Source organism: Pieris brassicae, chromosome 7 (assembly GCF_905147105.1).
Source record: "Pieris brassicae chromosome 7, ilPieBrab1.1, whole genome shotgun sequence".
Taxonomy (NCBI): Eukaryota; Metazoa; Arthropoda; class Insecta; order Lepidoptera; family Pieridae; genus Pieris; species Pieris brassicae.
The window spans coordinates 17,460,048-17,474,901 of NC_059671.1; the positions used below are offsets into that span (position 1 = coordinate 17,460,048).

Genomic DNA, 14,854 nt, shown 5'->3' on the forward strand with positions numbered 1-14,854 from the left:
TGCCGGTTCAGTAATGTAACGCAGCAGTCGACGCGCGTTTGCCGGTTTGCTTCAGTCAATTCGTGAGGTACCCACCTTTCAAGCTTTTTAATCTTCCCAATTTGCTTCAAGTGAATTAAAACAGTTTTATCACTAATACCGCAGCCTGCAGCTAACTCGGACGTGGTTTGCGATGGATCCGCTTCCACAATAGCCTTCAATATTTCATTATCAACTTGGGTCTCAGGCCGTCCACGGGGCTTGCTCTGCAGGTCGTAATTTCCAGAACGAAAACGTTGGAACCAAAAACGAACTGTATTTTCTTTTGCAACATGACCGCCATACACATCATTCACCCTTCGAGTCGTTTCCGCAGCACTAGTGCCACGGCGGAACTCGTACTCGTAAATAATGTGATACTTTAAGTTTTCCATTTTGTAAAATGAGTGATGCAAACAGAAAAAAACAAATGAATGACGGTCATCGAAGCACAAATACATGAGTAAATAGCTGTACAAATTTGAATTTGAAATTCCTAACCAAAGAGGAGGTATTTGAGGTCAAAGTAGCCAGTACGACAAAATGCCAATTTCATATGTAAGGACCTAATATATAATAGTACAGGTTTAAAAATTTCAAGTGACCTAATTACTGTCATGAAGTAAATATTTCGCTAATGTTTGAATTTTAATGTTCGACCACAAAGACCAAATTCGATCATTTCTCGGCCCAAAAGTACTGATCATTGGGTCCATTATATTGTACAAATGTGTTCATTGATTATGTAAGTAAAATGTTGCGTTACAATTTCTAGATTTTAATTGATTTCATTTAAGTAATAAATACTAGTGTCAGCTTCAGCTCCTGTCTATGGCATTATTAAACATTCATTTGTTTTTAGCCTGGATGTCGAGGAAAAGTCACCGTGTCTGCAGCACCGGCTGATTTAGGAATACATACAAGCGTCCTACTGTTTTGTGTTAAGGATAATCCAGAAATCGTTACAGTTAAAATTGCTTGTAACGGTGTCATTCCTGTGGTCGAAATACTGCCTTTGACAAAATCTATTGGTTTGTATTCGATATATAAACATTCTTTTAATTTTAAAACATACCAAAAACAAATTCTGGTGAACATAGTAAATAGGGCTATTTTAAGGTCATCGAAAGGTTTATATAACTTATTAAAATCGGTTTTGGGGTTTAAATGAAAGGGTCATCTATACTAGTTCGATAATCAATTTATTCATATTGGCAACTATTACTACTAAGAAAAACACTCTTTCAACGGATTAAAGCTATGTATTATTATTAAAACTTAACTAAACTTTTTTTTACCGTGACCACGCACGCTGAAAAGCACGCAAAACGTCGGTAAAAAAATTTAAATTTAAAATTATGTAAATAATTATAAGTTTTAATAATAATACATAGCTTCAATCCGTCCAAAAAGTGTTTTTCTTAATGTGTAAACGCTATTTTAACAAAAGACAAAACTACTACTTTTATTACTATTACATTTCAAGGGTTTATTTTAAATCAATTATTGAGCAATTTAACTAAAATTTTAACATACAAACAGAACAGCATTAGCGCTTTAATATCTCGGAATCGCGTTTAAAAATGAATTTTCTGGTCGCATTTCGGCCATATCTTTGGGAATATTCGCGAACAGAATTCGAGAACTTTCTGGGCAGGAGTAGTACTAAATAGTTGGTGTTCTATCCGTATACTATGCTACGGCGTTTTAAAAAGTTCAGTCTCCGTTCGAGAAGTTGTCGTCATTGTTATTGTTGAACGAAGAATAAATTATTGAAGAATGAACGAAGAATGAATTACCACTCTTAAAATTGCATAAAAATTGGTTTCCTGAATACTATACCATGTCGAATACATACACAACAGAAGATATTGAGGTCGAGAAAACAAGATTAACTTTATGTAAATTCCAATTTCCTGGTTTGTGATAGAGCCTTTCATGAAACGCTTACAAATCACAGTTCAGCTTGCAGAAAACTTCTCTAAGAAAAATCGAGAAACATTTCATTCAACCCGTCTTGGTAACACTATGTACACTTGTAAACATCAATAATAAATAGAAATCAAATAAAAACTTAATATTAGAATTCTAGAATTTCATATAGCATCGTAATCTATAAGATATGTCAATTGTCAAATATTACTGATCTCATTACCAAAAAAAGAACAAGTATTGTAAGGCGTGACTAAATTTATGTTTCACTTTTGAAATTAGTAGCAAAGATTAGCTATAATTTATTAAATAGAAACTTTTTTCAGAATACGGTCGCCATTTGCTATATCGAAAAGAAGATGACAGATTTATCGTTAAAAATGATTCGATTTTACCCATTATGTGGCAAATTCACAACCCGCAAGACTTTGTTGAAGATTTTATAATCGCTCAAACATCAGGCATTGTACAACGACAGGATAATCAAGTTGTGCCAGTTACCTATATCGCTTGTAGAGTTGGCGTGATATCGCATAAGGCTCTTACAGTTGATGTAAATATTTTGTTTCCGTCTCTTATTGAACCGTCAATTAAGAATTAAAAAAAATTCTAGGTTATTAGTTAATATTCTGCCGGGTACTAAATCAACCGCGATTGCTGAATATTGAGTTACGTAAATAACGTAAAAAAATGGAATATGTTTTAAATGTGTGCGTTATTTATTTCTCTAAAGCAATTTAAATGAGACTCATTTCGATTTTTTTATATTTGGATTTGGCTAAAAGGCGACAGGTACTTACAAACTATAGAAAAACAGTAAACCGTTATATTTTTTTGCTTCTAAAATTTAGAATTATTATAGATGTTTTTATAAAAATATTTAGTCCAAAATCTGCTTACTAAACTTCAACTACTCAAACTAAACCGTTATACCTAAAAATAATTTTACGGATCAAACATTATCGGTAATTTTGTATCGAGCGCTTACACATTTTGAATTTTAATGTAATCTAAATGTTGTTTAATTATTACGTAGATTTTTTGATATGAGGATCTGCTTTATAATAGTTTACATACTGTATGACAACATATAAATTTCAGATATATGATGCTGAAGGACGAGGGAATCCAATGATAGTCGATGCATTATATTTATCCGCGGAATGCTACGATGTTATGGTGGAATGTGCATATGAAAATCCCAGTGAAAATTTCCTTAATTACGGAAACGTCAAAGTCAATTCAACGGTCGTTCAGGAAATGTATCTTTTGAATAGAGGAAAATATAATATTTTCTACAAGTTAGTATCGGTTTTAATAATCATTGTGTAGCAAGAATAGAGCTTAAACCTGTGATCCTCAACCAGTCTAAATCTAGGACTGCCCGGCCCAAAGGATACTGTAGCTATGAGACATTGTATTTTACATAAGCGTTCGAAATACCTTGTGGCGTTTCAGGGTATGACGTCATCGCAATGATTGTAGCCATAGATTGTAGATAGATGAACCGACAAATTAATTTTGTTTATTGTTCGTTTATAAATAAAATAAAAAGTATTTACCACTTAAAAAGAAAACTATCAACCAATAGCTACTTTGCGCTCTTACATTTTGCAGTATTTTATGGTTATATAAATGTCTCAAACCCATACACAAATTTTGTGATACAAATAATAAGTGGTAACAATAATTTAAGGTTAAAAAAGGTCAAGAATTTCCCTGAGCCATCATTGTTAAAGTCATTTGAAGCGATCCCCGAGTGCGGTATTGTACCTCCCACGGTAAAATTAATTAGTATTGAATTTGAATGCACGCCCACGACTTCCATGAATTTAGTCAACACCCCTGCCTACATTTGCTCGTTGCTGGACGGAAGCAAAAATCAGGTGGTAGTTGCGAAGTTTCCGGTTTGCGTGACCATTGCATCGTTTTATAATACGTAAGTTATACGAGTTTTTTTTTAATTAGAAATATTACCAACATACAATTTACCATATGTGTATATAGAAATATACTTCTCAAGTATAAAATTTCGTATTATACATATTATTAAAAATAATAGATAATTATTTATGTTTTTTGTTGTAAAATAAAAAAAAACTAAATTCTTTAAACTACTGCGTTTAAAAAACATATTTAGCAAATAAAAAACTTATGTTTATGATTAATGACTTTTCGAATGCGACGGAAGACCGCCGCGCTCTTTCCCATACATCGAACAACCGAATTGTAACAAGCTGCGTTAACAAAATGAACAGATATTATTATTTATTAATGGCTGTTTAACATAGCGAAATAAACATATCTATGTTTCCCATTTATCTAACCATAATAGAACTCGTAACGAAAGAAATTGTAATCGTTCTCATACTTATTTACAGATTCACATTATTCCCTCTCGGAGAATTGAATTTCCATATAATACCAGTTGGTAGTGGAGTGATGAGGGAAGTAATCTTAAATAACACAAGCAAATGTCCAATAACATACGAAATAATTTTACCTCAACAATACCAGTTGGACCCTGACGCTCAACCTGGAGCTAAACTTAAGGATAATAAGTAAGCATACAAAAAAAATAGATGAAAATACCTCAAATGGTTTTAACGATACACCATATTAAAGGCAACATAGCATCTTTAGTTGTTCAATTTGTTAAAACATGGAATTGTTAACCTTAAATCTTTTAAAAGGCGGTTAAAACCAATATCAGAGAGAACTGGGCTCTAGAGTCGGTCTATGACCACAGAATATATTATTTAATTAGTCTAACTACAATTTCACCGTTTTCGGTCTTTACAGGATCAAGAATCCACCGTTGAAGTGTGGAAACTTCTTCATAATGAATGATGACAACCTCCTTGCTCCCGGAACGAGTAGAACTCTTCAAATACAGTTTATGGCAACGGCGGCAAGGACCTTCGAGGAGACAATTAAATTTATTATTAGTGACACATGTCCAGCGGAAGCGTGTGGGGTGCCTCTCAGATTAGTAGGCACAGGCGCCATGCCAACATTAGACTTTTGGAATATCGAAACAACTTTTAGAGAACATTTGATTGTGAAATGTCTTTCGGAATACAAAGTGCCTGAGGTATTTTATTTTTAATTTAAATTCTCCCATACATTCTTTACTTAATTTGCACACATATCAAGCAATACAACATTCATTGAGTCATTTCTGAAAAAAACCCGTCATCTTTTAGTCGATACCAACTCCGGGGAAATAAATACAGATAACACAACTTTCTCTACAGCTGTGATATTTTGACATTCAACACCTTTTGTCTTCAGTCACCGTGACCACGCACGCTGTAAAGCACGCGAAACGTAGGAAAAATTTAAATTTATGTAAAATAATTATAAGTTTATGATATAAAATAGCTTTAATCCGGTTAAAAAGTTTTCTTTCAATGTGTAAAAGCTATGTTAACGACAGACAATACTACAATACAACATTGTTTTAAGATAATATTTTGTAATATAACAAATCATTTCTGGCAAAAAACCGACCAAAAGACAAATGAAAAATTATTAAACTTGAAATAACATAACACGTAGGTAGGTAACACACACACACTTATGTTAAGTGTTTCATTATGTTGAATTTAAGACTTAAGCGAAACGCTTCTATGAAATCAAAATCCTTAAATATTAATTATATGTGGTTTTCAGTCTTCTCCACACTGCGTTTTCGTGGAAGATTCCGTGACTCTTCACTTCTATGGAGTGAACGTTAACACAAGTTATACAGCCGCAATAGACTTATATAACAGTGGCTTGGTAGCATCAGCTCTGACTATGAGGCTACATTATCAATCTAATTCAAATTTAGATATATTCTCCCTCGACAAGTATCAAACGCATATTGAACCGTTGCTACATAAAAACTTGGGAATCATATTTAGTCCGAAAAGAATTGAAGTGAGTATAACACGCAAAGAATATGTTGTTATTTTTATTTGTTTTATACGAAAACAGTTAATCATGGTAACACTTTGTCAACTTAATTTTTAAATGGCAGCTTCCTAAGATTGGTATAGAAAAACTTTACGAGTGATTTAGCTTTGGGAATTATATCAACGCTTGTGGCTTAGTTGATTGAGCACTTGGTTTAGAACTACTACTTTAGCCAATTTCGATGCCCGGTGAAACAATTATTGTCTCAAGAATCTTACCTATAAGTAAATATTAGCTCTATAATTTTGACCAATTTCGTGTTCGTAGCACATATGTCTAAAAAACGGTTTGAAGAAATATTAATAAAAATATTTTAATTCCAGCAATACAGGGCGGTGTTGGAAATAAAACTTAAGCTACTCGATAACCAAGAGAAGTCTTTCAAAGTATGCTTGATAGGTGATGGTGTTATACCAAGACTGCGTTTGCTATATCCACAACCTCGCCATCACAGAATAGCCCTGCTACATTTCCCGGTTACGTGTTTGGGATCGATAAGTAAACAACAAATTCGCTTTAAGAACATAAGCTCGGTTAAAAGCAAGGTAAAGGCCGACGTGTTCTGTCCGCATAAAGAAGAAAGGCCTGTATTCTGGATAACTTCAAACTTTAGCAATTTTGATATGGACTACGACGCTAAAGGTAATATATAGGACGGTGACGAACCATTGAGCCGTGTCTGAATGTAAATAATTATTTATTTAAGTAATTAAACTTTCTAAATGAGGACCAAACAATTGCCTTGCTTCCGATTTTTAGTTACAAATATGGCCACGGTGCGCTGCTTAAAATTTCCTTTAGTTTTTGGTTCTCTTAGACGCCAAGAGGCTTAAAGAGAACTAAACCTTTTGAGATAGTGAACATTATCTTAGTTTAACCTATGTACTAATATATATATTATAGAAAGTTATGCTAGCATAATATTGTTATTAGTCATAATAATTATGAAATAGGCTACACTGTAACTCATATAGAGTCACTCTCTTAGTGGACTTTCTAGTTAGAAAAAAAGAGCATATTGCTAAGTAATGCTTATAATCTCTCTGTCTTTAATCGGCAGCTTATGCCTGAGCGTTATAGTCAGCAAAAAAGCGTCTGGAGCGGAACATCTGTTTCCCCCGGTTCAGTCCTTATTTTATGCTTATGCTAGTAAAGAGTCATTGTAAGAATGTCAATAATACCTACTAGAGTCCAAGATTTCATTAAAATTTAACCCATTATTTCTATTATTATGTTAAGGCGACTCCATACCTTTATGTATGCTTATTCCAGGCAACGGCCTGAACAGTTTAAACACACCCACTCGGCTCGCAAGTGTGTAAAAGAGAGCCCCCAACATGAGTGTCTATGGGCGGGCTGTATCATTTAACATCTGGTGAGCCTTCTGCCCGTTTGCCCCCTTTTGTATAAAAAAACTCAGAATAATTCGGCTTACATATGAGTCTTTTTAATTTATAAATATGTCAGGAATAATGTAACTTCCAGATGTGATGGCTTCGTCGTTAACGTTAACATTGTGTCCTAAGGAAGTTTGTACTATATGTATTCACTTTAATCCAATTCGCAAAGGAAGAGTCTCGTGCGATGTTAAGCTGACGATATTTGAAAATCCTTACGAGTTTTTTGTTGTAAGTATGTTTTCCTAAAAATACTGAGGCATTTGATAATGGAGCGACACCTACATTCTGCACGTACAAATCACTGTGATGACATCATACTCTGAAACACAGTAACGAAGATATTCTGAGGATATAAATAATTTCTCGACTCATATAAAAACCACCTTCGTTATCTGGGAAGGCCTTTACTTTGCACTTCGCTCTCCCAATGAGCTTTCGTCTTGCCCTTCAAGCGCTTGACCACCCCTCAGCGGCCCGCAGGCCTATTATGCCCGAAATAAGCTCACCAAAACCGCCCAGCTGGGCTGTCAACGCCTTTCAGGCGAACATTAATAATTTCGCCCGGCCAGTTAGTGCTTGGACTGGTCGATGATCCTCCCCACAGGTTGAAGGTGCAGTCAGTACATGATCCTTCCTCCGCAATAATATTCCCCATAATTGTTTGGAATGGGTTTGTATAATAATGCAATAATTTTTACCGTAAAATTATTGAACAAATAGGTTAACGAAGGGATATTTTCCTTCCTTATTTTTTATAAAAATAAATAATTAAATTATACCATAAATTTTCTGCGATGTATATATACTGCTTCTGGACTGTAGGCAATAGTGCTCTCATGCCTTCAGTGCTTAAACTGGTCGAGGATCCTCTCATTAGCTTGGAGGAACTGTTTATCATCCTTACTCCATAAACCGTTAAGTGGCCACCGCGCGATCTTGCGCGTATTCCAGAAAATATTTTTCTATTTATTTATTGGTGATTTTTTAGTAACAATATTTTTATTACAGTCAAATGCACATACCAAATACCGGACATTTTATTCTTTTACATTAACGCTCTTTCTTATAAGTAAGCACGTTAGTGATTTATCATTGAAGTCTTTTTTTATCATTGCCTATTATAGAAGATTTTATACTCTTAATTTATTTATAACGCTGGGCTACACCACACTATTTTTAAATTTTTAACAAACAATATAATGCAATCGATACAAAATACATATTCATATAACATCTTAAATTTGTGAAGGAAGCACAACCCAGGTTGACTAAAAATAAATTTATGGGCCCTTCCAATTACTTTAATAAAATTTTAAGGTATTATGTGAAGCTGAAGCTTTTATGGAAGATGTGATAATAGTGGGTCTTGAGATGCTCTCCATGGAGTTGGATCTTGATGCTTTCAAGTCTACTGAAGGGTAATTATTATTTTTAATCCGATATACGAACCTATAAATTGGATGCTATTTCGAGCTAAACGAATTGAACGACGATTCACTCGTTGAATCAGAACTATTGCCTGTCTTTCAGTCTACTCTAGATTGTACTTCGGAGAATGTCTAATGACTACAACCCTGCTGCTAGCACGCTTTTTGTGTGAAACTCTACACACCAAAAGCAAAAGAGTGGCCTTCAATCTTTTCTGAACAGTGGATTTTCATGGTTTCATTCATGTGACGGTTAAACAGGCCACATCTCATTTAACTTATAGCTTACTTTCAATTAAACGTACTGTGTAAAACAAAGTGTTGGTATTTCTATAGCAGTAATAGAAATAACTATTTTTTTTCTATGAATTAAACAAATTGATTCCGTAATATATCAGTACTAATTATTATTTTATATACTACCGATAATATAATTTCGTAATAGGTAACTAAGGAAATAAAGATTCCTATCGTGTCCACGATAGAGTAAAATTTGCGCTACAACCTTTAAAGTCTGGGTCTCAGAATCCCGTATCTGTTATGTGATCACTTTTTGTTTATAGGTAGGTGATCAGCCTTCCATTTCTGACACATTTCCTTGACTTTGTGGGTCTAAAGCATGCCGTTTCATCATCATCCTTCACTGTACGAGCGAGTGTTAAATCATAAATGCGCACATATAAAGTAGTGCGTAGCTGGTGATCCAACCTACGACCTCCGGCTCCCAGGCTGAAGCTAGCCAACACTGCTCGTTAAATATAGTCTAAAACGATTATAAAAATTATGTGTAGCACTACCTTAATCTTTTGTTTTAGTACTGTATCGACAGCATCTACCACAGACACCCGAAAGAAAAGCAAGAGCGCGGCTGTTGCCAAAAAGTCAAAAATAGAGATAAAGAAAAGTAAAAGAATTTCGCAAGCATCGGTGAAGCATAGTGATACTACGAGCAGTATTGAGCACTCATTACAAAAATATTTACTGGATTTTGGTAATTTTATGATTGTATTAAACACAATACATCATTGCTCGATTAAGCTGTAAGCGTTTAATTAACATTTTTAACATACGGTATAAAAGCCTCATGTATTAGTAGTTTTAATTTATTTATTTTATTAATGGGGTGTTTAATTCAGGGTGGCCAAAAAGTCGTAGATCAAACGCAACTAAACGTTATGAGATTTATCCGCTGCAAAAAAATGTTCTACGGGCACCTTAAGGTCAACCCTAGAAGAGTTATTTTTTATTTTGCGTTTTCTTAAGAAAATTAATTTTTTTTACTAATTCTTACTAAAATTAAAAAAAAATTGTTAATTTTCACTGTACTAATGATTAATTGAAGTATAATATAAGAATTGGTATAGAAATGTCTCAACATATACTCGTATCACTTAATATGTTAACAACACGTCGAGTTTCAATAAAACTAAATTGATTGGCACAGAATAGTACACACTTGCAACATGGATTTTTAAGATTAATGCCACAAACAATTAGATTCTTCTCTTTGACGATATTTGCAGCACGCATTCTGTTAATGTTATGTCAAACGCCATAAGGTTACATGAAAAAGTTTGAATTGTAAAGGCGCTATTCACTGAAAAAAAAATTCTATTGTAACAAAACTATTCTTAAATTTTCTTATTTTCCGCGCAATTTTCTTAATTGTTCCTTTCATTAGAACCTTCCCCTGACAATGACAATCGCAAAAAAACGAATAAGCGAAATCAGTCCAGTCGTCCACGCGTGATGTCGTGACCAAGGGAAATAGGGATTCATTTATATTAAAATTTCGACTTGACGTCGACTTTTGGGACACCCTGTATATACTAGCGGGGTCCGCTAGCACCGCACTGTATTCGTTCGGTCAAAAAGATTTGAAATGTGGCAGTTTTTTGTTCCTACCAATTTTATAATTGGCATCATGAGGGTGATGGTTCTGCCATCATCCTGATGATAGGCCAATGTGTGAGGTTCAGCTCTGGTGACGAAAGTATCTTCGCTTCCACAAACTTTGGCCACTCTTCTTTGACCCACTAAAAAACCCCGACTGGGATGTCTGCTAGAGAGCTTCAAACTAAGAGGCGAACTTAGGGTTTAAACCTGATTGGAAAATAATCTAGTAAAGGATAGTGGGAACCTAAAAGTGATAAATATTTAAAAATTGTGTGCCTCATTGATATATTTTCGTATTAGTATGTATTCAAATAATTTTGCTCATTTAGGGATATTAAATTAATAATCCAAAAAATAAATCCTTTTTTTAACGCGATTTGTTTGACAGATGTAATGACGTGAAAACATATGCATTTTATGTCGCATGCCGAAACTAAAATAATATCGCGAAGCCAACCAAATTAAATATCAGTACTAATGATCTATAGCTCTCACATTTTTTGACTATTCAATGCGGTCGGGTTCGCGATATTATCACTTGTTGTGTTTCGGAACGCGAGATTGCTTAGACAACAGTAAGTGCTTGTAATTTAATATGAACTTTATTGAATAGCAATAAAGTTCAAATTTACTCTACGTTTTACTTACAAAACGTTTGTATGGGAAAAAGAAAAAGGCTGTTTTACGGTTTTCCCGGAAATTATTCGAATTTTTCTCGCTGTAAAAACCATCCTTAGACTTCAAGGAACATTTAAAAAAAGAATTGGTACAATTGTTCCAGGCGTTGTAGAGTTATGCGCTTACCAACACATTTTGCGATTCATTTTTATATCATAGATAGATAAACTCATAAGGAGATATCAACCTCTAAGATAATTATGACACCTTATAAATTATCCACGGTTAAATTATTAATTACAGAAGGCTGTGAATTATTTGCGATTAGGAAACGGACCGTTATAATGGTGAACAATTCGGAGAAACTGTACAGGTTCAATTGGGAAGAATCTGAATTAGTTGTGGTAAAACCTTCCGTTGGTTACATATCACCCGGTGAAGAAAAAGACTTGGAAATAATTTTCTTCTCTCCCAAGCCAATTGTATTGAAAAAGGTTTGTAACGTTCAGAATATTTCTAGTTGAAATCAGAATTACCAGTTTAATAACGCTAAGTGATGCCGCCGCACTTACATTGGCGGAAGGCTTGCAAGTGCGTTGCTTCATACGGTAGCTAGTTCCACATAGACACGGAAAAAACTACGTTAAAAATCGCTCAGTTGTGGAACCCCAAACATCGAGGTGATACGGGTGGAATTTCGTATTCTGCCTCGACGTCCGATGATGAATTTACCCTTTCTCATTTCTTTGGCCAGTCCGTTTTTATAATATCTAAATACTTGATTTTTGTCTTTAGGTACTTAAAGTAAATTAAATTCGAGATTCTTCTTTAAGTATAGAATTATGTGAGTATGCTAAGTGAATAATGCAAGTATAGGAGATAAGACTGGTGCTGGTGCTTAACCTATAATTTTTATTGTGGTTATGATTAACTATTTTCAGGAATTATTATACGTTACGTTAATGGGAGTTATTGACGATTCCTTAATTATGGATATAAAAGGATCAACTTGGGATAACAGACAGACTGTGACGGCTTTTGATCATAATGAGTGAGTTTATTGATACCAGGGAAATAAAAAGATTAAGCCCATGTTTGCAGCGACATAATTTTTATAACTTATCTTACAAGCGACTGCGTTACTGCTTAGTAACGGCACAAAAAAGCGTTGTGTTATTTAGTACTACTACACTGATTTTCATTACGTTTTACTCAGATATGATTAGTGACGAATGTTTTGGTATATAACATTATCGTTATTGATTCTTTATACATATAAAGAATCAATCCAGCCGGTGCCAATATAAAAAAATAGAAATTATTAGGCATACATTCTACAGATATGTAGGTGTCAACGAAAGATACCAAGCCGTAATCGACGAACAGTTTCACATATCGCCTGAAAACGCGTTGGATATAATACAAATGGTTGTGGTTTATTCTGCGACGGCCGAGTATACTAAATACAGTTGTGATTTGAAGGAGGAGTTAAATATGAACGATACGTTTATATATCAAGTAAAGTATTAAGCTAATCAAGTATAGTTCTCCAAAGACTTATGTAAATATGAATTTGTAGCGTCAGGCCCGGACATTGTTAAGATAACAAACACAAAGTTTTCTCCGATTCACTTGATTTATTCCAATTCTAATTTCAGTCTCTTAATTCAATACGATTTTAATAAACAATTAATTCAAAAGGTAAAGATTTCAAAGGCTACTCGGTAATTACGTAACGAGTGCACCGGGCAATGGTCGACGAACGACCGCCTGAGTTGTGCGCGCGAGTTGTTGATAGTGGCGCCATCAGTTTTACAAAACATTGATAGTGGCGCCGTCATATTCATTATTGTCTAAAACAGTCATGAATGTCTAATACAGTCGTCAATGTCTAATGTCTAATAATGTTTAAACAACTTTATGCGAGCGACATACAGCCGTCATTATTTTACTAGGCTCATTCTGATTTTTATCTTTAATGCTTTTTTAAATTGGCTACGCTAGTATAACGAATTATAGACGGTATTTAAATAATTGAACAGCCTCATACAAATAATTTTTACGCGGCTTCGGCGAATTCACACGACGAGTAATGCGTGTTGTGGTTGTAAATGATAAGCTACTTTGAAGTAGTGAGACGATAGTTATTAAAAAAAAACACTGATACTGTGTTTAACACAGGTGCTATAAACATATAGTTGATTTATCGTCATAATTTTGTTTTCTTGGTAGATTTTATTAGTCTGTGTTAAAAATTAAATATATGTATGTTAGAAATTTTGTTTTTGCATGCTATACCCCATGTTTCAATTAGATATATGAAATGCGGCTTCACTACAAATTATAAAAAAAATACATACAGATTGTTTAATTTTATAGTTATAAATGTCTAATATAGTAAGATGTAATATGTATAAGTCGTTGCTCACTGTGGTTCATATTTTTCTTTAAGGTAACGTTTACTCGGTATGAGAAGCTGGGACCTCAGAACACACTACTGAGACAAATTAACAGCTTACCTAATTTATATTATTTAATGTTTTCCAGACAAGAACAGTTAATTTCAAAGTGCGTAACACAAGCAAAGTACCAATGAAAATATTGTGGAACTTCGTTATTGATGACGAATTTCCGTCAAGGATTGATAAAGAAAAGACCGAAGTGGTAAATGGAATTATTGTGTTTGACATATAATTTTACTTTGGCTGTTAAAATATTTGTTTCATTAAATCTAATTAGTTATAGTCAAAACCAAAATAATACACACGATTCGTGTAATAATTGGCAAATTATAATAAGCGTTTCTTTATTTGCTAGTAGTGTATTTTGCTTTAATAATATACAGCATTATTAAGGTAATCAGTTTGTTGAATCTCGCAATAAATGAAAAATGGGTTAAAAATTATTTGTATCATTACCCTTTGTCATACTAACCGTTTGTGATAATACATTTCAATCAAGTGATTGTGTTTTTTCTCCAGCACCTTTCTTTATATTTCAGAAACCCTCCCAGGATGACGAACAGGATGTAGTCGGTAAATATTAAATAATTTTACACAAATCTTTGCATCGCTACATAATAGAGATGTAAAAATAATGCCAAATGTTGTTATTAAGATTATAATAGCTGTATAAGTTTATTAAGAGTTAATGCTTGCTTAACCCATTTGATAATGATTCTAAAAAGTTTACCATAGGTCCAATCGAAAGCCCATTTGTGAGCTATTTTACGGCCCTATGCTTTTAAAACAGTTATGTGCTCGCAAACATTGTGTGCCCTTTGCTTTGTTAATGAATCGGGAATTAGTTATGTAGTACTTAATTATATAAGTGTACCAAATGTTGGCTATTATTGTTTAATATATAATTTTAGAAGCAAGCCAAATTACATTATTTAGCGAAAAGAGCAGCAGAGAGAGCGTCGATACGTGGTTTGAAGTAGACTTGCCGTTTGCAATAGAACCTCCTAAACAATGCCTAAAACCAAATCAGAGTTGTACATTCAAAATAACATTTGCACCGCTAGATGCATTTTCATATAAAGTGAGGCTAAAGAGTTTTATTGGTACGTAATTTTATCTACTATCCTATTCGTAATGACAA

The 14,854-nt window shown here is 33.8% G+C and overlaps 1 protein-coding gene across 1 annotated transcript in view; it reads left to right on the plus strand.

The window, feature by feature from the left end:
* Positions 1–14,854, plus strand: part of LOC123711885 (hydrocephalus-inducing protein-like) — a 58,345-nt gene that overhangs the window by 29,395 nt on the left and 14,096 nt on the right. The window contains exons 43-59 of the mRNA XM_045664733.1: positions 881–1,049; positions 2,277–2,503; positions 3,052–3,251; positions 3,647–3,889; positions 4,332–4,511; positions 4,753–5,044; positions 5,626–5,874; positions 6,234–6,552; positions 7,396–7,538; positions 8,628–8,728; positions 9,553–9,728; positions 11,555–11,745; positions 12,193–12,302; positions 12,592–12,769; positions 13,799–13,915; positions 14,253–14,286; positions 14,625–14,816. Coding sequence (XP_045520689.1) covers positions 881–1,049; positions 2,277–2,503; positions 3,052–3,251; positions 3,647–3,889; positions 4,332–4,511; positions 4,753–5,044; positions 5,626–5,874; positions 6,234–6,552; positions 7,396–7,538; positions 8,628–8,728; positions 9,553–9,728; positions 11,555–11,745; positions 12,193–12,302; positions 12,592–12,769; positions 13,799–13,915; positions 14,253–14,286; positions 14,625–14,816 — 3,121 coding nt within the window. The remainder of the gene's footprint in view (positions 1–880; positions 1,050–2,276; positions 2,504–3,051; positions 3,252–3,646; positions 3,890–4,331; positions 4,512–4,752; positions 5,045–5,625; positions 5,875–6,233; positions 6,553–7,395; positions 7,539–8,627; positions 8,729–9,552; positions 9,729–11,554; positions 11,746–12,192; positions 12,303–12,591; positions 12,770–13,798; positions 13,916–14,252; positions 14,287–14,624; positions 14,817–14,854) is intronic.